At 39.1% G+C, this 26,882-nt stretch overlaps 1 protein-coding gene across 3 annotated transcripts in view; it reads right to left on the bottom strand.

Moving 5' to 3' along the window:
- The window catches only part of NEK11 (NIMA related kinase 11), a 269,267-nt gene that overhangs the window by 211,328 nt on the left and 31,057 nt on the right, over positions 1-26,882 (bottom strand). For all 3 annotated transcript variants that reach the window (XM_030330176.1, XM_030330179.1, XM_032594670.1), the window contains one exon: positions 11,404-11,569. In XM_030330176.1, coding sequence (XP_030186036.1) covers positions 11,404-11,569 — 166 coding nt within the window. The remainder of the gene's footprint in view (positions 1-11,403; positions 11,570-26,882) is intronic.

Genomic DNA, 26,882 nt, shown 5'->3' with positions numbered 1-26,882 from the left:
AATTGTAATAACACTAAAATTTGGAAAAATTCATGTGTTAAAATAGCATTCCTTTCAAGAATTTATCCCAAATAAATTATATAAATGTGAATGTTTTACACATTTATATCAGCTTTGGTATTGCTTTCTTTGTGAGTAGAATTATGTCCTTTGTGAGTTATCTTGCCATGACAGGAGCACACTCCCTGGGTGACATTTATTGTTAGTCTGACAATTACCTCCTAATGCTCTCTCCTCAAGTGGTAACTGAAACTTGCTTATTTGTTTCCTGCATTGATATTAAGTATGTGCACGATTTCTGGTGACTATATGTATGTATGTATATATATATATGTATATATGTATATGCATATACATATACACACACACACACACACACACACACGTATATGATTTCTGGTGACTATATATATATATATATATATATATATATATATATATTTAGACTATTAAAAAAGAGAAAAAGAATAGGGCCTTCAATAGTAGGCCTCAAAGTGAAATGTCAAAAGGATCAAGCTCCCCCTCGCTCTCTGAGTAGAACCATAAGAAGGAAAACTGAACCAGTTCCTAACATTAAGCAAGGAACCTGTTTAGTTGACAAGAAGATAGAACACCAAAAAATTAATCAGAGAGCTGGGCCTCATGCTCATCAAGTTACTACCCCTACAATTTTCATTTTGTACGTTTATCTCTAAGAAACATTATTTGCTTTGTATGTACTTTGTTCTTTAATAAATACTCTGTAGATTATTTTCTTAGGATTTAAATTAGGTAATCAAGTCCCTCACAGATTAAGATAAAAAATTATGCTTTTATATCACAACCAAAGAAATATATTTTTTGTGAAGCAGATGGATTTTGAAATATGAATATGGAAAGCATTTATGACTTTCAATCAAATGTTTTTGATAAAATGTCTTACCTCAGTTTAAGTTCTTATTACACTATCTGCAGGCTCATTGTTTTCTCAACTTTTTTTGAGAAATATTTAATGATGACTTTTATTGCTAAGAAAAACTTTAGTGAAGAATATTGACTTTTACTTAAACCAATATTAGTGTTGCCTCAAGTCTACATTGCTCACAGAAAATGCTCTTTCAGTAATATCACCCCTTGAAAGTTGCAAATAAAGCCTTGATGTTAACTTCTGAAGTTTTGAAAATCTGTAACCCAAAATGTACCATTTGCTGGGTTACTGGCCTCTCCTCCCTCCCCCAGCCCAATTAGCCAACATCAGATTGACTTTGAAATGCCAAGACCTTGAAGGAATGAAGAACAACTCAAATACGGTGTCTAAACTCCATCTTTGATCCCATTAAAAAGTTTTAAATCCTAAAAGCATTTAATTACAAAAAATAATCCCTGTTTTTTTAAGTCTTCAACAGAAGCACTTACAACCAGTTTAAAAAGCCAAAGTAGAACATTCTCAGAAGTCTGAATACAACAAAACTGCAATGCCCAGAGCATATACAAAGCATGAAATAACCTCTGGATTCTAGGGTTGGGAGGAGCTTGAAAAACTGTTCTGCCCTACTTCATTTTAAAATTAAAAAGTTGCTCCTTATTAAGTCATTTGGTTGACATCTTCAATGCTGCTCTCTAACACTCCACATCACCTTTCAATAAGCTTCTAATACATCCTTCCAGTGGACTTCAAATTTTAGCAGGCATCAGAATCATCCATGTTTCTTGTTTAAAATGCATATTCCTGGACCGCATCAACAGACACTCCGATTTAGTAAGTCTGGAGGTGACAAAAGAATCTCTATTTTTAAACAAGCATCCTAAGTGACTCTGGGACAGGTAGTCCATGGACCACATTTTAACAAATGTTGCTAGATAATAACACAAATGGGCCATACACTTAATATTTCACCCATCAGAGGCAACATTTGGTCCAACAGTTTGAAAAATTCCAAAGGAAAAAGATGTACTTCGGACAGGGCTGAATAAGAATCTTTTTATAATGACATATTTTTTCAAAAACACCAATAAATGGAGGTGGAGGGGGTGTGAAGATCATCTGTCGTTATGTTGTAGAACCCGAAGACATTCCCTTGGCATTTTGGAAGTGCACTGCAATGGAGTGCAAAAAAGTGGAGGAAATGGTAGGCCACACCATGCTCTTAAAAGCAAAATAAGAAAACTCGGTTTCTAAATAGGTACTAAATAATGCCATGTAGTATCATGATGTTCAAGTTTGATAATACAAATGAGAATTCCTGGGTTTAGCTGCTAATTTCTTTTTCCAAATTCTTTTAGAGTAAGTGTTCTTCCTGGTGATAGAAATGTACATGAATAAAAATAAAATAGAACTTATTTTTATCTCAAGTGACATGAAATGCTTTCTTCTATAAATCACTGGGTTGCTTTTAAAATAAACTATTTGAAGTGGATTATTCTATTTTTGAATACTTATATTTATATTTATATAAAGTCATATGTCAGTTAAAGCCACACCCCAAACGCTGTAAATTCTAATGGATTTATGAATTGCTTTGTATTAGTGTATTAAGACACATCTTTTAAATAAAACTAATTTTGCTTTTCAATTTTTACATTAACAATTTTAAGTAAAAATTTGTGGCCTTCCTTTTTTTTTTTTAATTTGTATTTTAAGTAGGCTCCACACCCAAATGGGGCTGGAACCCATGACCCTGAGACCAAGAGTTGCATTCTCCACTGACTGAACCAGCCAGGCACACCTCAGTGGCCTTACTTTTTAACTTTGTTGTTAAAAGGTTAAAATATATCATGGCTTAAACAAAGAAAGTAAATAGAACAAATCAGATTAATTAATTAAAAATCATGAGTAGATCCGTTCAGGTATATAAAATCAGACCCTTGGGCCGCTTGGATGGCTCAGTGGGTTAAGCGTCTGACTTGAGCTCAGGTCATGATCTCACGGTTGGTGAGCTTGAGCCCTGCGTCGGGCTCAGAGCCTGGAGTCTGCTTCAGATTCTGTCCCCCTCTCTCTGCCCCTCCCCCGCTCACACTCTATCTCTCTGTCTCTCTCTCTCTCCCATATATAAGTAAACATTAAAAAATTATTTTAAAAATCAAACACTCCCATGATTTACAGTCCTCCCTAACTGCCACAGAACTGACACAGAGCAAATTCAGGAAGGCCTACCTTCTCCAGGATGGAACTGCCCAGAAAAACCAGAGAGGCCTGATAGGATATACCTTTCTAAAGATAATGTTTAGTTCTTTCAATCAGCAGCAATCCCAGGAAAGCAGGCCATTGAAGACAGCCGTGATATGTGGCTACCCGGAGCTCATACTGGGAAGGATGGTGCTATAGACTGAATGTTTGTATCTCCCCAAAATACTTATGTAGAAACCCTACCCCACCTCAGTGTGATAGTATTAGGGGGTGGGGACTTTGGGATATGATTAGATCATAAGGGTGGAGGCCTCATGAATAAAATTAGCGTCTTTATAAAAGAGACCCCAGAGAACTCCCTCACCTCTTCTTTTTTTCTTTGAGAGAGAGAGGGAAAGAGAACGTGGGCACACATGCGTGTGCATACACACATGCACACACACACAAGCCGGGGAGGAGCAGAGGGACAGGAAAAGAAAGAATCTTAAGCACGCTCCACACCCAGCCCAGAGCCTGACACGAGGCTCAATCTCACAACCAACTATGAGATCACGACCTGAGCCGAAATCAAGAGTTGGACACTTAACCGACTGAGCCAGCCAGACACCCCTCGCTCACCTCTTCTAGCATGTGAGGACACAGCAAGAAGATGACCATTTATGAACCAGGAATCCAGTCTTCACCAGACATTGAATCTGCTGGAATCGTGATTTCAGACTTCCAGCCTTCAGAACCGTGAGAAATAAATTTATGTTGTTTATAAGCCACCGGGTCTATGGTATATTGTTATAGCAGCCTGAATGGACTAAGACAGATGGTCATGAATCAATGTCACAATAATCAATAACCTACGAGTCTCCCTCAACTGTAACAAAACAATTTGGATGTTAGTGGCCCCAGACAGAGCTTCAGGACAATAAGCAGTGGCTTTAAAAGGACAGAAAAAGATTTTTCTTTAATTGCAGACTCAACGCATATCCAGTATTATGAAGTTACAAGGACTCTCTGAGAGCTGAGAGCTAGTAAGCCTGATTGCTACATGTCATTGCCAAATTCACTACTGACACTTACTAGAAGTTCAAGATTGTTAAAACTCAGCCTACTTACTTCGTTTATTTAAATAGTTTTAAATAAATAAGAAACATAAGAGAACATTTCAAATTTTCTTTTGTACGGTACAAATAAATCTTTGGCAAGTACTTGCTTGAAAGTTGCTATCAGACTCATTAGTGTTTAAGAATTTGCATGTTTCCTCCTTCTGGCATGAATCATACTAAAGGTTACAAGTCAAACTCAGAGTTAAAAATGAGCCTGCCTTCCAGAAAACAACTGGAAAGGGGAGAGGGGAGCAACAATGAAATAATGAATGATTATAAATAACAACTTCCATTACTGGCAGTCTACTAGGTGCAAGGTTCCGAGAGCCATTTTTTCAATATTCATTATTTCAAATCCCTAAAAAAAACTAACAAAAGAGGTGTTGATACACTATCTTAATAGCAGGAAAAGGATCACAGAAATGAAATAACTTCCTTAAGGAAATAGACCAAGATCTGAACACAAGTCAGTGTAATGACAAAGTCCACCCACTTTCCACTATTTCAAGCCCTACCTAGTCTCCTACTGAGAGACGTAAAATACTTAATAACATCATCATCATATTAAAATATGTATGTGTGTACAAACTGATATACTTGTGTTTTTGTGTTTATGTATAAAAACAAAGATAAAGATACCGAGTGTAAGTGAGAAAAAGCCAAGAAAAATTCACACACATGAATTGTGAGAGGATTACCACATTCAAGTTAACTGACACATCCAACACTTCACATAGTTATCTTTTTTTTTTTTTTTTTTTTTTTTTTTTTGGTGGTGGTGTGAGCACTTGAGATCTACTCTCTTGGCAAATTTCAGGTATACAGTACAGTATTGTAAGCTATGTCCCTGTGCCCAGAACTATATTCTAGATTCCCACATCTTGTTCATCTTATAATGGGAAGTTTTCATTTTGTATAATTTACATAGGCTTGATTAGTGTAGCTATGTAGAAATTTGTGCTTAGGGCCACAATTTGAAACATGTTTGGTTAACATTGTTGGTATGAGCAATAAAACAACCAATGTCTTCTAATTCATGTCCATGTACAGGTAGATAATTGCATGCTTGGGGAGGTAGGAACCATGGACTATTTGGTTGGTTCTATTAAATATTAAGGAAGGAATTAGAGCGATCCAAGTAAAAGAAAAAAAAAAGGAGCAATTTTCCCAATACCCCTGGTCCTCGTTCTGCCCTAGATGAAATTCAATATTCTAGCCATGTGACTGCCAGAAAATCACTCCACCTCTCTGGGGTCCTGTTTCCTCATCTATAAAATAAAGTTAATTAATAAGAATCTACCTCTCCTTGAAAAAGGATAAGGGCACGTTAAGAGGACACAAGAGCCAACCTGAAGGAACCCCAACAGCTAAAGTTGGAACAGTTTGAACAACAAAACAAAAATGACAGTATTGGGTTATAACTCATAGAATAAAATAAATATTCATGAGTTCATGCTGATATAAATAAATAAGTGAATACATAAATGGGAAAGGGACAGTAGAACAGCTCTTCCTTATAAGAGAATCCCAATTAGTAAATATAGAAAGAGGGAAATACATAATCACCATTGCAAAATATCACAGTATAAAGTACTCCAGGCAACCTTTACTGAAAGATGCTAAAATCTGTGGGTGAAAGTTTGAGGAAAAACAGGATATTAGCATAGTCTCAAAATATTTTTCCCAAGATACTTATCCATTACAAAAAAAGAAAATAGTAACACCGTAGTGGAGAAATCCAGCAGACACAACTTCAATCAGTCAAAGTTAACATCACCAGTAATAAGCTGCACTAGCATCATCTTAATATGATGTAGTGAGAAGGACATCACATCACTTGTGTGCTTCCTCAGAATATAGAACCTCAATCTAATCACAAGAAAACATCAGGCAAATACAAACTGAGAGGCCTTCTACAAAATAAGTTACCAGTAGTCATCAAAAGTATCAAGGTCATAGAAAACAAGGCTGGAAAAGGGAACTGTCACCGACAAGAAAGGAATAGGGAGATGCAACAATTATACACAATGCAGGATCCTAGATTGGGCCCTGGAACAGACAAAGACATTAGGAATAAAACTGGTAAAATATTAATACCCTGGTTTTGATTATTATACAATGGGTATATAAGTTGTTAACATTAGGAAATGCAAACACATTATAATTAAAAGTGAAGTATTAGGTTCTTAAATCATGGCCCATGCTTTTCTACTTCTTAGCTTTTTATCACATTATTCCCTTTAACTAAAATGTCCTTGCCCCATCTCCCTTGACCAAATCCCTTCCATACTTCAAGTTCAAATATAATGCCAGCTCCTCCATGGTCTCCATAGTCCATTTCTCTCTAGTCTTAACTTGCACAGGACTTTAACCACCTCCTTCCCTCAACACTTACCATATCTAGCTTGTACTTTTGCTATTGATAGAAATGATTTGTTTATTCTACCAGACGGGTTCATTAAAGAAATATTATATTATCTCTGTTGCCCCACACTCTCTAGAATTATATCTGACACAGATTTGGGGCTCAATAATGGCTTTTGGAAAGACTCCTGACTATCATTGCCTTGGTGAATTTCAAACTGTTAAGGAACCAATAAATAATCTAGAATGCCAATTTATTCACATGCAGTGAGAGCTACAGCTGCCAAGTCAACAGGGAGCTCATGTCAGTTTAGCCAGAAGATTTTTTTCTGTTAGAAGAGGCATATGTGGAGAGCTGAATTATAATCAGAAGTTGCACACGGAGCAAGGAGAACAGGCCAGGTAATTATCATAGCACCTAATGAGGTGGCCTGAGCATAAAACCTAACCCACCACCAGAGCCAGAATTCCCCGTTCTCCAGTCCAGGCCTCATCTTTGCTCAGTGCTCCATACACACTGACCAAGTTTTCCTTTATGGCTCCATTTTTCTGCTTCCACACTAACCATTCAACTTTTTTATGCAGCTCTCAGCCCTGGCTACACATTAGAATCACCTGGGGAGCATTCAAAACTCCTGATGTCCAGATAAAAATCCAGATCAATTAAATCAAACTTTCTGGAGATGGGCCTCAGGTCTTGTGATTTTTGAAATCTCCTCATGATTCTAATGTACAGCCAAGGTTGAGCACTACCATTACACTAAGATAGTTTCTGTTTAGTTATGTTAATATCACAAAGCAGAAAATAGGCGTGCCTGGGTGGCTCAGTCGGTTAAGCATCCGACTTTGGCTCAGGTCATGATCTCATGGTTCATGAGTTTAAGCCCCACGTTGGGCTCTCTGTTGACAGCATGGAACGTGAAGCCTGCTTCAGATTCTGTGTCTCCCTCTCTCTCTCTGCCCCTCCCTGCTCTCTCTCTCTCTCTCAAAAATAAATAAACGTTAAAAAAATAAATCAATAAAAATAAAATTTTAAAAATATCACTAAGCAGAAAATAGACAAGTCCAACCTTTCCTGCTTTCAGCTGATAGCATTATGGTCTCTCTCTGCTGAAGATACATGGGCTATACTCACCTATACTCTGCTGCATCTCCTAAGTTAATGCCCAGGTTTCTGGGGATGCCTTGTCCTCACCCAGGTGGGTAGGTAGTACCTCACAGCCCTCCAGTGCAGTACATTGTTAGGTGTGCCAGCAAAATAAGGTAGGACAAAATGCTTTTGACATATGTAACAGGTAGAAGGATCCAATACTTTATCTTTTACCATTAGTCTTTGACAGAAATGAGGTGGGAGGCAGCTGCAAGCAAGTAATAAAGAATTCGTCAGAAAAAAAAAATTTCTGATTGCTAATTGCTTTGTGGCTCACTACGTGGGTCCCTGATATGATACAAAAATTAATCAGAAAAAGATCAATCCCACACATCTAAAGTCTGAGACGGTTCATACCATGCATAATGTACTGAGTGCCAGGAGACATATAATGCTATGTGGTGGGGGTGGGGAGGGATTTCCACCAGGAGATTATTGAAGTCTTTGTAGAGGAGGTACCATTTCTGCTGGGCCTAAGAGGATGAGTAGGATTCGAAGATGTGGGGCTATGAGAAAGGACACTCTGGAAGGAATGGCCCAAGCACAGATGAAGAGGTGTGAAACTGTGCAGGACACACAGGAAATGGCAAGTAGTCCCACTTAACACTGGGTGGTGGGGGTGGGGGCGGGGGAGAAGAGAAGACGTCAATATTTGAAATACTCTTCCATTTTGGCAGTTTTGGAACTATTCCCCGTCAAAGATTTGGTTAGATCTTGACAAGAAGTTGTGAGAGTTCAGTTGTTTGCTGTTGACGCTCTTATCTGATGTTATGTGCCCAAAGGGTTGAGTGGTAGATCCAGCAGTCTCACAAATGCATTTATATATTTGGATCTTGCAAGGTCCCAAATTAAATTACAAAAGAGCAAACTTGGAGAGAAAAAAGACCAACTATTTCAATGGTGATAGCATTTTTCCAAGAGGTACAAGTTTGGCCATCTGCTATTTCCAGCATGATTTTACCTCAATAAAGAGAGGATAATGCCAGAGTTGTGTGAGTTAAGAGCAAATGTGGGTCTGATAATGAGAAATATCTCTGTTAACAACAAGAACCAGCGATCCGCAAACGTCATTCCTTAGAAGTCAGATAAGTGACAGTCTGACAGCTCAGCAGCCTGGAGCCCAGGAAGACCCCTCAGTGGTTCCCCTGCCTGCCTGTGGCTGTCACCATGGCAACGCCCCTCCCGGGAGAGTAGCTCAACCCTTGGAAACCACCAGCATTTAAAAATTAACGCAGATGATCCTGGACTGGATCCTGCGAGAGAAAAAAACATACAGAAATATCCTTTCCAAGGACGTAATTGGGACAAATGGGCTAAATTTGAAGATGGACTGCGGATGGGCCTCACCTGGTGGGCTTGTCAAAACACAGATTGCCAGACCGCACCTCCAGAATTTCTGATTCAGTATGGCTGTGGTGGAGTGCCCAAGTAAAAATGATGCTGCTGGCCTGGGATCACATTTTGATATCCAATGGATTACATACTAACATTGTATCAATGTTAATTTTCTAATTTTGATCATTGTATCAGGGCTATAAAAGACACTGTCCTTGGCCTTAGAAAATATAGTAGTATTTAGAACAAAGAGGCATTGTGTCTGCAACTCCCTCTCAAATGGTTCAGGAAAGATAGATGGATAGATGATAGATAGATGGATAGATAGATAGATAGATAGACAGATAGATGAATAAATAGAATGATAAAGCAATTGGCAAATCTGGACAAACAGTATATGGGAGTTCATGTGTTATTCTTATAACTTTTATGGTAGCTTAAAGTTACATTAAAGTTAAAAAATTTTAAAAATAAGGCAGGGAAAGAAAGTTATAGCTTATCACCTAGACGTGTCCAATATGGTAGCCAGTAGCCATATTTTGTTATTTAATTTAAATATATTAAAATTAAATAAAATTTAACATCTGGTTCCTCAATCACACTGGCCACACTTGGTCAAGGGCTGAAAGTCATGTGTGACTCCTGACTATTGCATTGGACAGCACAAATATGGAACATTTCCATTATCACAGAAAGCTCTATTGCACAGGAATGACTACAGTGAAAAATATTGTTAAGACCAGGAAAGAATCTTTGGAAAATCCAGTGTGCTAAAAGCAGCAGTAGAGCTACCTCTATGGTCATAAGCAGTTGATTAACTGAAGGGCTAAAGGAAGAAAAATGATTAAACTGTAGCAGACAGATCATATTGTAGCTATATATGGAAATACCTGCAGTTTTGCATGGATTCATGACATACATGCCCGAGTAGCTGGTCGTTATCACTGCTCTGCACAACTCATCATTTTACTTTTCTTAATAGTCCACTGATGAAGGAGAAGCGGACATCCAAACTCCCTGTTTCTCTCCCCGCCCCTTCTTTTCCCTTACTTTCCTCCAAGCAGAAGAGTGGATGAGGAAACACCTGGCAAAGCTGAGCTGAAGAGGCTGACCTGCAGGGAAATAGCTGACACTTGGAATATCTCAAACTTGCAGATATTTAAATAGGGCTTTTGACTTATATTGGTTAATATACACCAGCTGATGTGTAAAGCAGAAAAGGTTGACTTTTGTTGCTATCCCTACTCCTTCCAAGCTCCATCTCCTCTTGCCTTTTCTTTTCTGCTTCTCAAACACATGACACCCTCTGGCTGTCCAAAGTTTCTGACCCAAACAGACCTGTCTTCCATTCTAAGGAGCATCTTCTTTCTCCCCAGCATCTTTTCATTCAGGCCCCAGCAACACCCAGGTGATGAACTGGCTAAATTCACTCTAAAGTATAAATAGCACCAAATTCTTCCAAAGTGCATTTGCCTAAGACTAGCTCCCAGAATGTTCTGGAAGATACTTTTTGAGCAAGATCATCTTTACGTACTCTCTGCCTGACCCTGCCCTTATAACTCCCCTCTACCTAGCCTCTCAGGAACAAACATACAAATTCATATTATAGATACACCTTGGCACTTTCCCTCTCTGGTACCTTTCCAAGCAGCTTCATATTTGGTTGGGGCTCAGTAAAATGCACAGCTATTACTTGCAGAGAACATGGAGTGGCAGGGAAAATTGAAAATATCTGAAGCCATTAATCACAAATTTATAAGTATGAAGAAATATTTCCATGAGGAAAATCGGCCATATTTCCATTTCCAAATTTCCATCGAGGAAAATGAGGAATAAGCCTAGAACCCAAAACTCAAGAGATGGACCTCTGCTCCATGCAGGACTCCATTATAGCATTTAAATGGTCTGTCCAATGGACCCACTGTAGAAGGTTTGGGTGACATTCTCCCTAAAATACATCCCCAAGAAGCATTCTTCTGCAGCAAATACTCCTTCATTGGAAGTGAGTTTGTCAATTACCTAAAGATTATAATTCTCAGTTGCAAGACGCGATATCCCGGGTCTTTATAGTCCAGCTTGAGGGGTTCTTTTCTTTTCAGTTTTTATTTAAAATTCCACTTAGTTAACATCACAGTGTAATATTAGTTTCAGGTATACAATATAGTGATTCAACGCTTCCATACAACACCAGGTGCTCATCACAACATCCTTAATCCCCATCACCTATTTAACCCATCCCCCCACCCACCGGCTAGTGATTTGATAATTGAACTTATGAGATGTCCCTTTACAGAGTGCCATTTACCATGAAACAGATTTTTATTGAGAATGCCAAAAGAGGAGAGTCTCACCTCACAGTACTCTGTGATAATGCAGAAATTATCTTGCTCCACAAAGCTTGCATGGAACTTGACAATGGCTGGGTGGTCCAGCTTGGAAAGGAGCTGGGCCTCCAAATTGGCCTGCACAGTCTCATTTGGATTGAGTTCTCCCACAGAGATTTCCTTCAGTACTTTTCTGCAGCCAAAAACAAAAACAAAAAAACAAACAATATTTAAGTACATTTAGATTAAAAAAATAATAATTTATATGAACAAATGGTTCAGGGCCACCTAGTTAACGCCCAGGCTACGACCCAATCATAGGTCTGGTATTGGCTGTTATGACACTGAGTCTCCTAGTGGTCCCGGGGCCTGCTTGCCTAGCCCGGTCACTGACACACCTGTGGCACTACAGTTTTGATCAAACTGGGCAGAGACTGAGCTAATCTTAAGCAACATTGCTGAGGTGGCTCTTCCTTGGTCTCTGTATGTCTCAGTTTCTCTTTGTCTTTCATATGGTGTCTCTGCTTCCATCTGTCTCTGTGTATGTTTTATCTCTCACCTTATCTGTTTTCCTCAGCTTTTCTATTTCTCTCTATTCCTATCTTGGTATCTATCTCTGTCTCTCTTTGTCTCTCTCTCTCTCACTTATATATATCTGTCACTCTGTCTCTCTGTGTCTTTCTTTGACTTTGTCTTTCTCTGCCTCTTACACACACACACACACACACACACACACACACACAAACACACATGCTTCTATCTCAGCTCTAAAATTTTCCAAATCTATCAACTTAATATCAATAGGGCCATTATCTATATATCCTTTCTTTTTCAAACTATTCTTGGCATAGCATACTTTATTGCTATTAGTGTTTAAGAGAAAAAAAAATCTAAAAACATTGATAGAGGTATTTAGGGTCTCAAGCATGTATAAATGGAACAAGAGCTCATTAAATCTCCAAATTATTAATTTTCAACTGTGATAATTCAATGAGGAGTGGACCAAAACACTATCTCTTCCCATCTAAGAAAAAAATAGTCTGATGAACAAACCAATTACGGTACCGAGTATAAACCAGATTGCCAGGGAAAAGCACTTTAGAGCACCAATTACATGTGAGACAGATTCTGCTGATTATAAGTAAACGTTGGCTATTCATTAAGGCAAGTTCTGCAAAACCCATGCTAGAAAACATTTTACAAAGATAGTCTTTAAGAGTTACAGCCTATGCATATTAATCAAAATGTATTTATAGTAGAAACAGTCTTAATTAAAGGCCCTTGAACCAACTCATAGATTAAGCAGAGCTCTCCAGCCCTTTCTAACAGATGCTGACAGCAGCTTTTGCCACAAGTAATGCCTGTGCCCAGTAGGTGCCCAGGAGGTGCTCTCTGGCACACCTGTTAACTCCTGCCCTTCCAGGTAAGATGTGTGCTTACCAAGTCATTGTGTTTACTCCCAAACTTGTTTACGCCAGTTGTGCTTACTACTGTAAATTTGTGACTTAAATATGACAAACTGATGAAGGATGAGTATGAGTGTTATCTTTGTGAGGAACACTAAGTCAAACGCTTACTGAAAAACTTCACAGTGACAAGTTACAAAAAAGAATTGCGGTTAAATAAGTAATTGACAAGATAGCGCTAAAAAGTTGGTTTAAAAATGTAAAAATCAAGTATTCTGAATTCATGCTGCTAAATTTTCATTCCGTTTTAAAGAAGGTAAAGCTGGAAAACTTAACATACTATGGATGTAGTTTATGCAAAAAAAAAAAAAAAGATGAAGGGACCTCTAATCAGAAAACATTAGATACTGGCTGTGCATCAAAAAACTGGAGAAAATGTGCAATAATATGTTTTACATTGATGTAAATATTTTCATTATGTCATTGCATTTAAAAATTGTTTCCTCTGTTTACCCAAGTACCAGCCCCAATCACAATGGATATGAGAGCTCCTATCATCCTTAAAAATGTGATTATACTATACATTTTTTCATTGATTCAAATAAGACTCCCCCCTAGTTGTTTCACTGTGAAAGACATTTCCTCAGGCAATACCAGAGACAGAGCCTGTTTCTTCACTCAGATGCAAGGCCTAGAAGCTTTAATACTGCAGTCAGCACTGTCTTGTGCAGTTTTTGCCTCTCCTATTCCTCAATGGCAAACATTTCATAAAAATTCTAGGTTAGGGGCGCCTGGGTGGCGCAGTCGGTTAAGCGTCCGACTTCAGCCAGGTCACAATCTCAAGGTCCGGGAGTTCGAGCCCCGAGTCAGGCTCTGGGCTGATGGCTCGGAGCCTGGAGCCTGTTTCCGATGCTGTGTCTCCCTCTCTCTCTGCCCCTCCCCCGTTCATGCTCTGTCTCTCTCTGTCCCAAAAATAAATAAAAAACGTTGAAAAAAAAATTAAAAAAAAAAAAAATTCTAGGTTAGACAATCTGTCCTAAAAGCTGAGACACTACGTAGGAAAACTTAGAAAGTGTCCTTATCTTACTGATCCGTATCACATGTTGGGTGACATTTGGCTTTTTTTCTTGACCAATAAAAGCTTGTTGTTAAGTTTCCATTCTCCAAAATCTGATTCATCAGGAGAATCTTCTATTTCAAGATGGCCATTATTGGGAAATCAGTTTTCCTAAAACTTAAATCATTTATAACATTTTATTCATTTTAAATGTTTCTCATGGTCTTCCCATTGTGAACCCCTAAAAGACAACCCCAGCAGGCACTGGCTGCATTAGATAGGAGGGCCCTAAACAGGGGGCCTCACAGGCTCTGCTTTGCCATTTACAAGTGTCTTTAACTAGGACTGCAATTTAGAAAGTTGGAACATTCGGTTCCCTTCCCCTAATGGAGCTTTCCCTTTGGTGTTGTTAGGTAATGAACAACTTCTCAGGCCCCTACTTGATAACGAAGTGATTCTAGAGAAATGCTTGCATGGGACCATTTTCTATAAGACCAGTTCCATCAAGAATTTGGTTAAAAATGACCTCATGTTATTAAGAGTGGCATCCAGACCGTTAGTAAAAGGAGCTTGAAATGACATCCGTAGTTATGTTTTTCTGTAACTTCTGAAGATTACCACGCAGCTAGCAAAGCTCAATGACATCTTCATAGTGCCTTTCCAGTAATTTACTGTGCCCGGCTAATATGCAGTTGTAAAAGTCACAGTGGTTAAGCATGACAACATAAAGCCTTACACAAACTTGCAATATTCTCTTGCTGTGAAGGAACAAATGCTATAAAAAGCTTAAATATACTTATTTTTCCTCATAAACACTAACTATTGTGCAACAGAGCTTGAGATTTTACATATAGTTAACCTGAGTCCTGTCTGGCAGCCTGATGATAAAGCATAAAATCTCATTTGCCCACAGCTTAGCAGATGAAGGTAGGGCTATTAAGACAGGTGGTATCTAATACAATCATCTCTAGCTGACGCAGAGACATTCTACCTTCCTTACCTAAAATCATGTCACTGAACCAACAGAGGAAACTCTCATTACCTATCACAAAATATGAGATCAATATCAGTCGAAGGCAGCATGGAAACATACCAAAACAAGGACAGCTTGTCACCTGCTTGGTGACTCTCAGCCTGTCACCCACTCCTAAATAACATGACAGATATTTATTTTATCAGAACTTCAACTGTTTGGGAGAAACTTTATGACAGCAGCAAAACGCAACACAACACAACAAAAAAACCTACACACACAAGCATCCCTGCAGACCCACTTAACTTACAAACTTTCTGTTCTTTTTCCCAAGTGGCATGCTTCTTTCTTTCTAGAATCAGTAACAAACTGACAAACTTTGGAGGGTGACTTTGGAAATCTGGGATAACTATAGCTAATTTCATTCCCTTAAAATTCACCCACTCATCATATAAATGGGGCAGATTTTATTTTTGAGATGTTAACCAAGGGTTGTCCCCCCCCCCCCAAATATCCTCTTATTCTTTCACATGTTCCCCATCGAATCAGCAGCATATGCTGCCTCAGGAAAAAGAGGACATCTCACAAACCAGAGGATAACTCAAATCCCTGGCTTTTGATTTTCCACAGGAGAGACCAAGGCTAGAGAAAAGATCTGAAGGAATATGTGGCCAGTGGGTGAATGTCCTCTCCACCTCCAGGTGAGAAAGAGACCCTCTGGACCAGACGAAGGGAAGGCAAGAAAGTTAGGTGGAGCTGAGCCCTTGAAAACAGTTCATCTCCCCTAGGCCGGGTCCAGAGAGGAGAGTAGGAACAGGACTCCAAGATGGGTAGGAGAACATGAGAACAGAAGAACTGTGCTCTCTTTCCAAAGCAGGGCATAGAAAAAATAGCAGCACCCTCTCATTTTCTGGTGTCCAGCTAGGGGTAGGAGTGAAAAAAAAAAGGTCCTCAAGGGGCAAGGAAGCTGATGAGCCCAAGAGAGTTCTAGAATCCCCTATGTCCCAGTGAGGCATGAGGAGCAGTGGGATAAGGTCCCATGTAGCCACAACCATCTTGGTGAGGGCTAGTCAGCTAGTGGGTGTGGAAAGCTTTGCAGTTAGTCTGGAAAAAACTAGCTATGTCCCTTCCCTTGTGATTTAAGCATTAACAGTCATGCATTGCATGCATGTTGTAAGCACCTACTACGTGTCTACAGTGTAGCAGGCACTGGAGATTCATAGGTCCTGCCCTTGTATCTACCGGGAAAGACAAATATTAAACAAAAAGATAAATGTACGTGAATGTGCAAAAATACATATATTTTCAAAAACTTCATATCGAGATGAGTGCTGTGAAGTTGGAGTAAATAACATCTGAGGCTCTCCTCATTTAAGATGTTATGACGCTTTGGGGCGCCTGGGTGGCTCAGTCGGTTGGGAGTCCGACTCTTGATTTTGGCTCAGGTCATGATCTCACGGTCCGTGGGATGGAACCCCATACCGGGCTCTGTGCTGACAGCAAAAATAAATAAATAAACGTTAAAAAATATTTTTGCGTATTTCCTTCCCATCTTTTTGCTACAGTTTTTTTTTAAACAGTAGAGGGCAAACCTTTTGCACAATTTGCCTGCTGTTATTTTCACGTGACATTATTACAGCAGAAACCTGTCATTTGAGGCTGCCCGGCATCTTTAGACAGCCTCCCTACATTGCACTAGATCCCTGGACTGTGGGTCCTGCCTTCCCCAGATAGATAAAAACACACAAAAACCGACGAACAAAAAAACTCCACATCTCCCATTTCGCTTGAGCTGGGGCACCCAAGGTGTGACCTAGGTTCTACCAATCAGCTGCACTCACCTGAGACTTTGCTTTGGGTGTGAGCTGAGTGAAGAAACAGGGTGGGCACAGGGCCACCCTTTCATTAACAGAGGTGGCATAAGAAATGGCGTGGCCCTGGTGGAAGTGGCAGCAAGCCACTTCAGTGGCATGGTTCTGGCTGATGTTCCTGGAAATTTAGCCTTTAACCTGCTCCCCAGCCCTCCTGCTGCTGATGTGAGCTATCTGTGTTCTGGAACAAATCCCCTTCTGCTCAAACCACGTAAGGAGGCTGCACTTATCTGTACTGGGAGCCCTGACCAATGCAATAGGCATGTTCAGGTGTTACCACAAATCACTGTAAACACTTTGGGGTAATGAAAATGGAATCTCCAAAACTCTAGCTCTCTTAGGCTAATTTTTATTTATTAATTCAAGTCTTAAAATGTAGCATCCTCTAAGGGATTTAAGGCCACAGTGTTGCTTACTTTTCTATGGGTAGAAATATCATGAGAGTACAAAACATCCTTTTTAAAGTTATTTCATACTTTTTAATGTAATATATACATTTAAAATGTAAAGTGACATAAGAGAATATAATGGCAGAGAGTGATATTGGTTCAATACAGTGGTACATTGATTAAAAAATGGAAATACCAAGTACTGAAGTTACTAAAGGAGTACCTGGAAGAAAAACTTACAGAATTTCGTGGAGAGTATACTACAGATGGAATTTTATTTTATTTGTTGTTTATTCTTCTCTCAGCAACTAAAAAAAAACCATATTTTAATGTCTGTGTCCAGAGAAAAGGACAAAATAATTTTATAGGTCACCATCATATGCCATAATCTATGAGCTGCTTTTGTTTCTAACCAGTAAATTCCTGATCCCAGCTCTTCGGGGCTAGAATTCTCTGACTCACCTGGTCTTTTCCTCTCCACTCCTGATCACCAGCATGTAGCAGAGTTTTGGGGGCTCAAATAGCATCATGATACAGTGCAGGTGCCCACTGCAGACATCTATACTGAGAAGGAGAGCCCAATTTCAGACTCCATACAAGGCCCCAAGCAGCCACTCCCAAATACCTTAAGATAGGAAATTCTGTACTTCTGTTACATGACCAGCTACTTACTTATTGCCTTCTGTATATCAAACACTATACCATGTGCTGGGGATACAAAGATCAGAAAGAGAAACCTCTTGACCTTCAAGAGAGCTCACTCCCATGAGAGAGGCCAAGAACTATAAAAATAGTTGAACAACATCATGATAAATGCTATAATAGAGTTGGGTGTAGGGTGGGGATCCTTAGTTGTTCTTTGAGGAGAAAAGAAAAGCCAAAACCTATAGATTAGCATCCCAGGATACTCACTTTTGCACACGCAAACTATTTTGTACTATGTGGAATTACCTTTACTCTAGCTGGATTCCAAGGAGCAAAAGAAATGAATTTATCATTCTTTACTATTTGCCCTGTAAAAATCGATACCCAGTAGAGGAATGTCTGTATTTGAATTATTTGAATAGTTTATGAAAGTTAATAAGCCTGTGAGTTTTTTATAAAGAAAACTACTTACAAAAACTAGGCAAGAATTTCTATATCTATATACCATTCTTTAGATACACACACCCACACAAACACACAACCAGAGTATACAATATGCAATGTGGAATGAAGTACTTTTTTTTTTTTCAACGTTTTTATTTATTTTTGGGACAGAGAGAGACAGAGCATGAACGGGGGAGGGGCAGAGAGAGAGGGAGACACAGAATCGGAAACAGGCTCCAGGCTCTGAGCCATCAGCCCAGAGCCTGATGCGGGGCTCGAACTCCCGGACCGCGAGATCGTGACCTGGCTGAGGTCGGACGCTTAACCGACTGCGCCACCCAGGCGCCCCAGAATGAAGTACTTTTTAAAAGACCTGTAAAACTAGCAGACTCACAAACCACTCTTTTCTTCCTTCCTCCTCACCCATCTATGTATCCTCAGTTTTTATCCAAATATGTTTTATATAACAAGATTTTAAAAATAAATGTGAGGAACCATTAAACCATGCTCTGCTCTAGAGGATTCTCTTAGTTTGGGGTCCCCAAGAAGCAAACCTTGAGACACAAGTTTGTGTGCAAGTAGTCATTTAAGCAGTGAGAGGGAGTGGGGAGAGAAGCTGCTCAGGGGCATTACCAAGCCAGTCACCGCTGTAGCAACTGGAGCTTAGTTCTGTGAAGGAACGCTTGGAAGCCAGTGTAGGCACCTCTGAGTCCCCTGACTGAGGTGCAGGGATCAACTCCCTTCATTCTCTGGTTAAGGCTGCTCCCTGGGAGTATTAACTCCCCCACTCTCCCACCATGCCAGAGCACGGGGCCCTACTGGCCAGAGAGAGGCCTGCGCTAGCAGTTGAAGGTGGACCCATGCACAGGAAACACTAATTTCCCAGGTGATATAGGTAGGGCACCAACACTGTCTTCCACAGGGATAAAAATGAAGTTCCTGCAAAATGGAAAATCTGGTCGATTTTATCTATATCCTGAAAATGGCTAAGATATAGTGATTCCTAGAAAAAGTAAAGTGTCTTTATAGGGAATAATGAAACCGAAAATCACTTATAACCTATAGGTGAATTCCATACCCTAGACTTTTCAAAACCGATTTAGTTTACAAACACATGAGCAGTGTATAGGAGTATTGCACACAGATAACAAGCAAAGAATAAAAAATTAACAATAACTAATACTACAGATAATAAACAAAGAACAAATAAATAAGAGTAGAATTATTTCAGACATTTTAGTTTGGCAAATAAGCTATCCTGGCTCCTGTCTAGATTATATTATCATTTGTGGTGACAACTTCTATCCAGTGTTTCAAGGCTGGTACCATAACATTATGCAAGTTGCCATTTATTTTTAAGGAACTGAAGAGAGTAAACAGAGATTTCAGGAGTAGGAGGTTTGGAGACAAATATGGCCCAAATAAAAAATTTCTAATAACTATGTGAATTCAATGACTTTCCCCATCTGTATAAATTTTGAAAAGTAGAAGTGGTTTGAGCACGTTTCAAGGCTGGAAACAGCACTGGTGCTCACTGTAAGAGCTCTGCAGAGAATCTCTGGTGTCAGTGCAGGAATAGAACTGGCAGGCACCTGGTGGCTCAGTCGGTTAAGCATCTGACCCTTGATCTTGGCTCAGGTCATGAACTCACAGTTTGTGAAATTGAGCCCTGCCTTGGGCTCTGTGCTGACAGCACAGAACTGTTTGGGGTTCTCTCTCTCTCTCTCTCTCTCTCTCTCTCTCTCTCTCTCTCTCTCTCAAAATAAATAAAGAAATAAACTTTAAAAAATAAAGAATAGAACTGGCTTCAGGATATGCCATATCCAGTTCTTTTCCAGAGGACTCCTTGGAGGTTATTTGGAGAAGATATAACATGTCTAACTGCTCTGTTGTGAAAAGCCCTTCACCCAGGGGTTTTTCAATTCTCTTGAGCAAAGAGCCTTAAGCCGAGCCAAGAAATCCATCAGTGAGTATTAATTAATCAGATAGTTACAAAAGCCAGCATTGGTTTTGGCCCTATTGAGAAAGCCTGTGTAGTTTGCACTCACTACAGTGGGTCTATTCCGCCCCCTCCCCACCTCCATTTCTAAACCACAGCCTCCATAAAAGCTGCTGGGACTGTCTCATGAAAAGCTTCATTGGGAACAAACTGCCCTTCGCTCTCCTTTTAGCTAAAAAAATGAGTGGATTCCCTTCATGGTGAACAGCTTTCTGGAGCTTCTTTAGAGGAGACTCTAAAAGTTCTCCTTACAACCTGGGATGTATTAGAATCAACTCTAATTTCCCCCTCAAAACCAGTTATGGCTCTTCTCCCCTTTCCTTCTCCCCTATACCTCAACACAAGTGGTCAGGCCATTCTATTTTTCTTATTTGTACAGATGAGCCAAGTCACTGAATATTACATCTTGATTATTTTAAGAGACACTGACTGTCTACCCATCTCCCCACAACTCCACCATCATATGATCTAAAGAGGAGGACCCTCTCCCCAGCCCCTGGGATGAAACATAATTCACCTAAGTCTATCATGTAATCCTATTCCCCTTACCAGTGATTAGTTTTGGCGTGATGTAATTCTGGCCTAGAAGATATGAGAAGTCTTTGGGGTTTTCTGGGAAAGATGTTCCTTGGTGATAAAAAGAGAAGCGTGGGAGGAAACTCTCCTTTAATCTGCCTCTGCATGTCATCATCTCCATGTGACTCCTTGAACTTTGGCAGCCAGCTGGGGTCATGAAGGAAGCCACCCCAAGATGACAGGCTGAATGATAGGAAACAGTAGGCACCAAGGGCCTTCATGATATTATGAGCTGCTAATTTCATCAACCTGGAACTTCCCTCTCTTTCTAGAGTTCTTGTTAGTGAGATGCCTTTCTTTGTCTTTTTAATATGAAATTTATTGTCCAATTGGTTTCTATACAACACCCAGTACTCATCCCAGCAGGTGCCTTTCTCAATGCCCATCACCCACTTTCCCCTCCCTCCACCCCCCATCAACCCTCAGTTTATTCTCAGTTTTGCCTCCTTCCCTCTCTAACTTTTTTTTCCCCCTTCCCCTCCCAAATGGTCTTCTGTTAAGTTTCTCAGGATCCACATAAGAGTGAAAACATATGGTGTCTTTCTCTGTATGGCTTATTTCACTTAGCATCACACTCTCCAGTTCCATCCACGTTGCTACAAAAGACCATATTTCATTCTTTCTCATTGCCAAGTAGTATTCCATTGTGTATATAAACCACAATTTCTTTCTTTCTTTCTTTCTTTCTTTCTTTCTTTCTTTCTTTCTTTCTTTCTTTCTTTTTTTTTTTTTTTATCATTCAGGGCATATTTACTCCAAGTGAGTAAAAGGCAGATGACTTGAATCAACAGCAAAATAGTCACAAAATTAAATGCAAGGAATGACATCATAAACCACAATTTCTTTATCCATTCATTGGTTGATGGACATTTAGGCTCTTTCCATAATTTGGCTATTGTTTTTTTTTAAGGCTTTATTGCAATTTATTTTTTTTCAATATATGAAGTTTATTGTCAAATTGGTTTCCATACAACACCCAGTGCTCATCCCAAAAGGTGCCTTCCTCAATACCCATCACCCACCCTCCCCTCCCTCCCACCCCCCCATCAATCCTCAGTTTGTTCTCAGTTTTTAAGAGTCTCTTATGCTTTGGCTCTCTTCCACTCTAACCTCTTTTTTTTTTTTCCTTCCCCTCCCCCATGTGTTTCTGTTAAGTTTCTCAGGATCCACATAAGAGTGAAACCATATGGTATCTGTCTTTCTCTGTATGGCTTATTTCACTTAGCATAACACTCTCCAGTTCCATCCATGTTGCTACAAAGGGCCATATTTCATTCTTATTGCATAATTTGGCTATTGTTGAAAGTGCTGCTATAAACATTGGGGTACAAGTGCCCCTATGCATCAGCACTCCTGTATCCCTTGGGTAAATTCCTAGCAGTGCTATTGCTGGGTCATAGGATAGATCTATTTTTAATTTTTTGAGGAACCTTCACACTGTTTTCCAGAGTCTTTCTTATTATTTAAGCTGTTTTGATAGCTAAAGACACTCTAATACTAATGCTTTGCTACAAGAAGGAAGAGGAGATTTTTAAAGAAGAGATTAGAAGCAGAGAGAGAGAACTGGGTGAACATTCATTTGTATTTAGAAAGCACTAAGTCTCCTAATTTAAACTGGAAAAGGTATAATGGCTCTTTTCTACTTGAACATCAGTATTAATCTTCAAAAAATCATAACAAGGTGAACTATAATGAACTACACAAAAATGGATCTATAGCAAGAAAATACATCCTAATAAATGACTAGAAATTATTTGTCATTAGTAAATCTGGAAACTAAGACAACACCGTAATTGTTTAAATAATTTGAAAACACAATTTTTGTCATTAATTCAAAATTTTCATATGTCAAAATTTTTAGCAGTTATCAAAAAGTATTAGGATTCAAAATGATTAAAATGTCACCACTGTCCCCTTCCTTCCCTTGGGTATAGATATGGGAGCTATAAGACCAAATAGGAGATCTAGAATGAGTGGCAAGGAGGGAAAGAGTGAAGTAAAGGGCATGGATAATTTAGCAAAAAAAATAGAAAATATATAAATCAGTGAAGTGAAAAACACCAAGAAAAAAGAATTCCTAAAATTTCTAGTCTCTCCCCTCTTCTTTTCTCCCCCCAAATTAAGAAAACATACTTTAATAGATAGTAATAAGTATACTTTTTTCTACAATTCTCTGGAGATAGGAGAGAAAAATTTACTGATATAAGGAATTACTTTGTTTTACATGATTTGAAGCCTCCAAGTTAAGAAATCAAGAATGAAGTCATTAGGTATTAGAAGCACAATGATGATCATTACAATTTTTAGAAGGTAAAACAAAGTTCCAAGAACAATAGATGACATTTATTCATATTGAGGCATTTATGAGATGCTCATCTGATGGTCTTTCTTGACCCCTCCAGGACTAAGTTAAGGGCCTCCCTTCTATGCTCTCATTGCATCCTGTGACAACATCTATTCTCATAGGAACTCCCTTATTGGACTGCAGGCACCCTAACGGCCAGGGTCACACTTTATTCACTACAGAATTCCCAGCACCTCGCAGTATCTTAACATATTTGAAGGAGACCAAGTTTGCACACTCTTCACCTTCAAAATTCAGCTTGCTCATTACCTCTACGATCAAAAGTGTAACTTTGACAATTACATATTTTCATATCTATCTGTTCATCTCCACTCCCATGCTGAGAACAATTAGATTTCATTCATTTCTGTGTCAGTGTCTAGCACAATTCTTGGCACATGGTGGATGCTCCACAAATGTTTTGACTATTGAATGATTAAAGTCAACAACACACCAAGCATGTAGCTAAGGTAGTAGGATCACAAGTCCTATGCATGATTTTGTCCTTTATGGAAACATACCAGTTTGTATACTGGGCATCAATCTGAAAATGGAAGTTTATAAAAATTTGCTTCCTAGATAGAACACCTGCTGGAATAGCCCTTATCTGGAAGCTGACTTACCTATGGGAGCTGATAACAACATTAGCATTGACAATGAAAAATGGCAACCTGGAAAATGGTTTCGTGCAGATGTTTCACATTATCTCAGAGATGGTAACACCCACTACAATGACCTGGCCCATGATAACACAAAGCTACCCGGTTTTCCATATCCCGTCCCCTTATTCAACTTCTTCCCCAATTTTTGGAATGAATTTTATGTTTTTATAGAATTTTAAAGCTAGACAAGATCTTCCCAGAGCATAAGAATCAATACACCTCAACATATTAAGTCCTGAGAAGTTACATATTTGTCCAAGATCATATAGCATGTTACAGCAGACCCACCATTTACCTCTTGAAAGAGGAAAGACTACCAATTCCAAAGAACCAAACTTTGTCTCCAGATTTAACAGTTTCCCCTCTCCTGCTTTAGTACCTAATAACTAAGACGGTATAAAACTTTTTCACTTTTCAAACCATGTTTCAAAGAACAAAATCTCCTGCTACCTACTCTATTCTTCCCCTCCTTAGCATTAGAGAAAAAGGGAAAAATAAAAACAGAAAGCCTCTTCTTCATAGTGATTGGAATAATGGTCTTGCTCTTGATGAGGCACTAATAGGGTTATGTCTGTTTTTAATTAATTATCATATGAGGGTTATAGACAATCTTATCAATAGTTGGGAGTCTTCGCCACTTACAGAGCCCCAGATTTGGACTGAAATTGGATGAGACCATACAGAAGAGGAAGAAAATGTTTTTTAACTTACCTTTCCTAGAAAGGTGGTGAAATCTGCTTTTGTGAGGTTGCCCTAGATACCACAATCCTACAAGAATAATTTTGTGTGTGAGAGAGGTCAAGCATTTATAAAGGTCAATTGTGCAAAATCATTTGATCAAAACTGTTAAAAGATGTAGTAATATGCTCTAAAAATAAAAATAAATAGATAACACTCTACAACAAATCACTCATTCACTCTATTACACTAAGTACTAAGCCTAGAGCAAAGAGTCTGTTTATTGTCAGCAAGAAAATTAAAGAGCATGACAATGTCAGTAAGGATGTGAAAGAATAATTTACCATAGATAATCAGGTTAGCTTTTGTTATGATTGTTATATGCTCCAAATTTAAAATTAATGTTAGGTTAATATTCAAAATGCAGTATTCTAATGCATAATTCATGTCAAGTTTTTATTTTGAACGTGACGGAAAAATACTAGAATTGTGAATTTCAAAGAGATAATCAGATGTGATGCAAAGCCTACCATGAAATCAAGATACAGTGACAAATTGAGTTTTAAAAAGCAACAAAAACTGATTAGCTCCATTTTCTTGACTAGGTAAAACCAACACAGGATAAACCCTGTTTAAAGTGAAATTAAATTATGATCAAGGCAAGAAGAAGGTTGATGCTCCAAAAACAAAATGAAAAAATAATCTAGGGTTTTAGTGAAATAAAATCCCCTAATTGTATTTATAGCAGGTGCTGGTTGGCTGCCAGTTAACGCAGAGACAGTCAAAACAGCAAAAAGTTTGTATTTCCAAATTTCAGTCTCTATTTCATCACCATGGTAAGCATAAAATACGGACTTAAGCTAAAACTCTAACTATAGCATAGAGCAGATTACTCTATTTAATTTTGAGATGCAAAGGGAGGAAAATGAAGCTCCGTATTAGCATACTTTCATTAGTGGGTTTAAGCAACTAATTCTGGGTCTTACGTTTTGCTGAGTTGTGCTTATGCAAAAAAAAAAAAAAAAAAAAAAAAAAAATCTCTTAATCTACCAACAGAGCCCAAGTTAGAATCTACTACTAGGAAGGATCTAGTTTCCCTGAACAACAGCTTATGGATTTAGTCATTGATTTGCAATGGACAAAAAAGTCACAGTCAACTGTGTAAGCGGGGGACATGAGGACACATGGCTAGCCTGTCTCTGATGACACAAGTCTTCATACTTCCAAGTCCAGAGGGTGGAGGGGTGCCTGGCTAAATAAGGTGCTCCAGAACCTTCATACTCGCTGAACCTCACCGAGATGGCTGTGCAGAGTTTGTTCTGGCTGCCCAAGCAGTCCACAGGAACCCCACACATGAGACGGCCTCCTCAGGTCATAGCACAGAGCAAAGGACACTAGAAACTGTCTTAGGCATGGTCTTCCACCAGCGCTGTTTCTAGAGGTTCTGAGTCTCTAGAATTTATTTGAGGATAAATCAAAGTGTTGTTAAGTTCAGACAATGAAAGAAAAAACTGTTAGATTCATGAAGTATGTTATCTAAAGAAGCCCCAAGGAAGGGACCCAGGGTCTTTGAGCAGTGCCTCTCAAACTTCACCATGCATCCAAATCACCAGGGAGTTGTTCCAATACAGGTCTAGGGGAGACCCGAGACTGCACATTCCTAACAAGGTCCCAGGTGATTCCCCAAGCTACTTGTCCAGGGGGCACACTTTTGAGTAGTAAGGTTTAGAGCAGGTAGGGGTCCAGAAGACTGCCAGGGCTGAGTGTTGAAGAACCCCAGAGTTTTCGAGAGACTTGGGGGTAGGGCAGGTTTGAAGAGTAGCCCAAATAAGAGACTATGTGTCCCCCTCCCAGCCCACGAAGCATGAGACCTCACTGGACGAAAAAGGTTTGGAAACTGCTGCTGGTCCAGCCCCCTCACTTTACAGATGAGGACACTGGAACCCAGAGAAGCCGTGAGACTTGACTATACCCTCTCCTGAGAATATTCCATAGCCAACACCAACATGATTCCAAAACTCCAAAATGCCAAAAGCCAGTTTTAAAACACCATTAGGAAAACTTCCCTTCAGTTTTGGCCCATACCCTAAAAACTGCAGTTTGCATTGGTTTTCTTTTGTTCTGTTCCCATTAGTGGTAAGGTACAGCTACCCACTGGACCTTTGAACATATGGTTACATAATATATTACTTTAATGTATTTATACTCAGCCTCATTGCACAAAGGATTTGACATAACTTATATAATAAAATAGAAAATTGAGACAAGCAAGAGTAGGTGGAACTAAGAAACAGGGAAAAGAACACAGATATGCTGGCCAAAAATTGTTGCTACAGTTGAACTTCAAATTTAATTCCAAACTTCTTAGAATGTATGATGGTTACCATTGCTGTTACTATTGTTGCTGATATTAATGGTAATGTCAGAGGTGCAAGTTTTGCCTATGACAAGAGGGTATTTCA

Source organism: Lynx canadensis, chromosome C2 (assembly GCF_007474595.2).
Source record: "Lynx canadensis isolate LIC74 chromosome C2, mLynCan4.pri.v2, whole genome shotgun sequence".
Classification (NCBI taxonomy): Eukaryota; Metazoa; Chordata; class Mammalia; order Carnivora; family Felidae; genus Lynx; species Lynx canadensis.
Note: the sequence above shows the minus strand (reverse complement) of the source record. Positions and strands in the feature narration are given on the sequence as shown.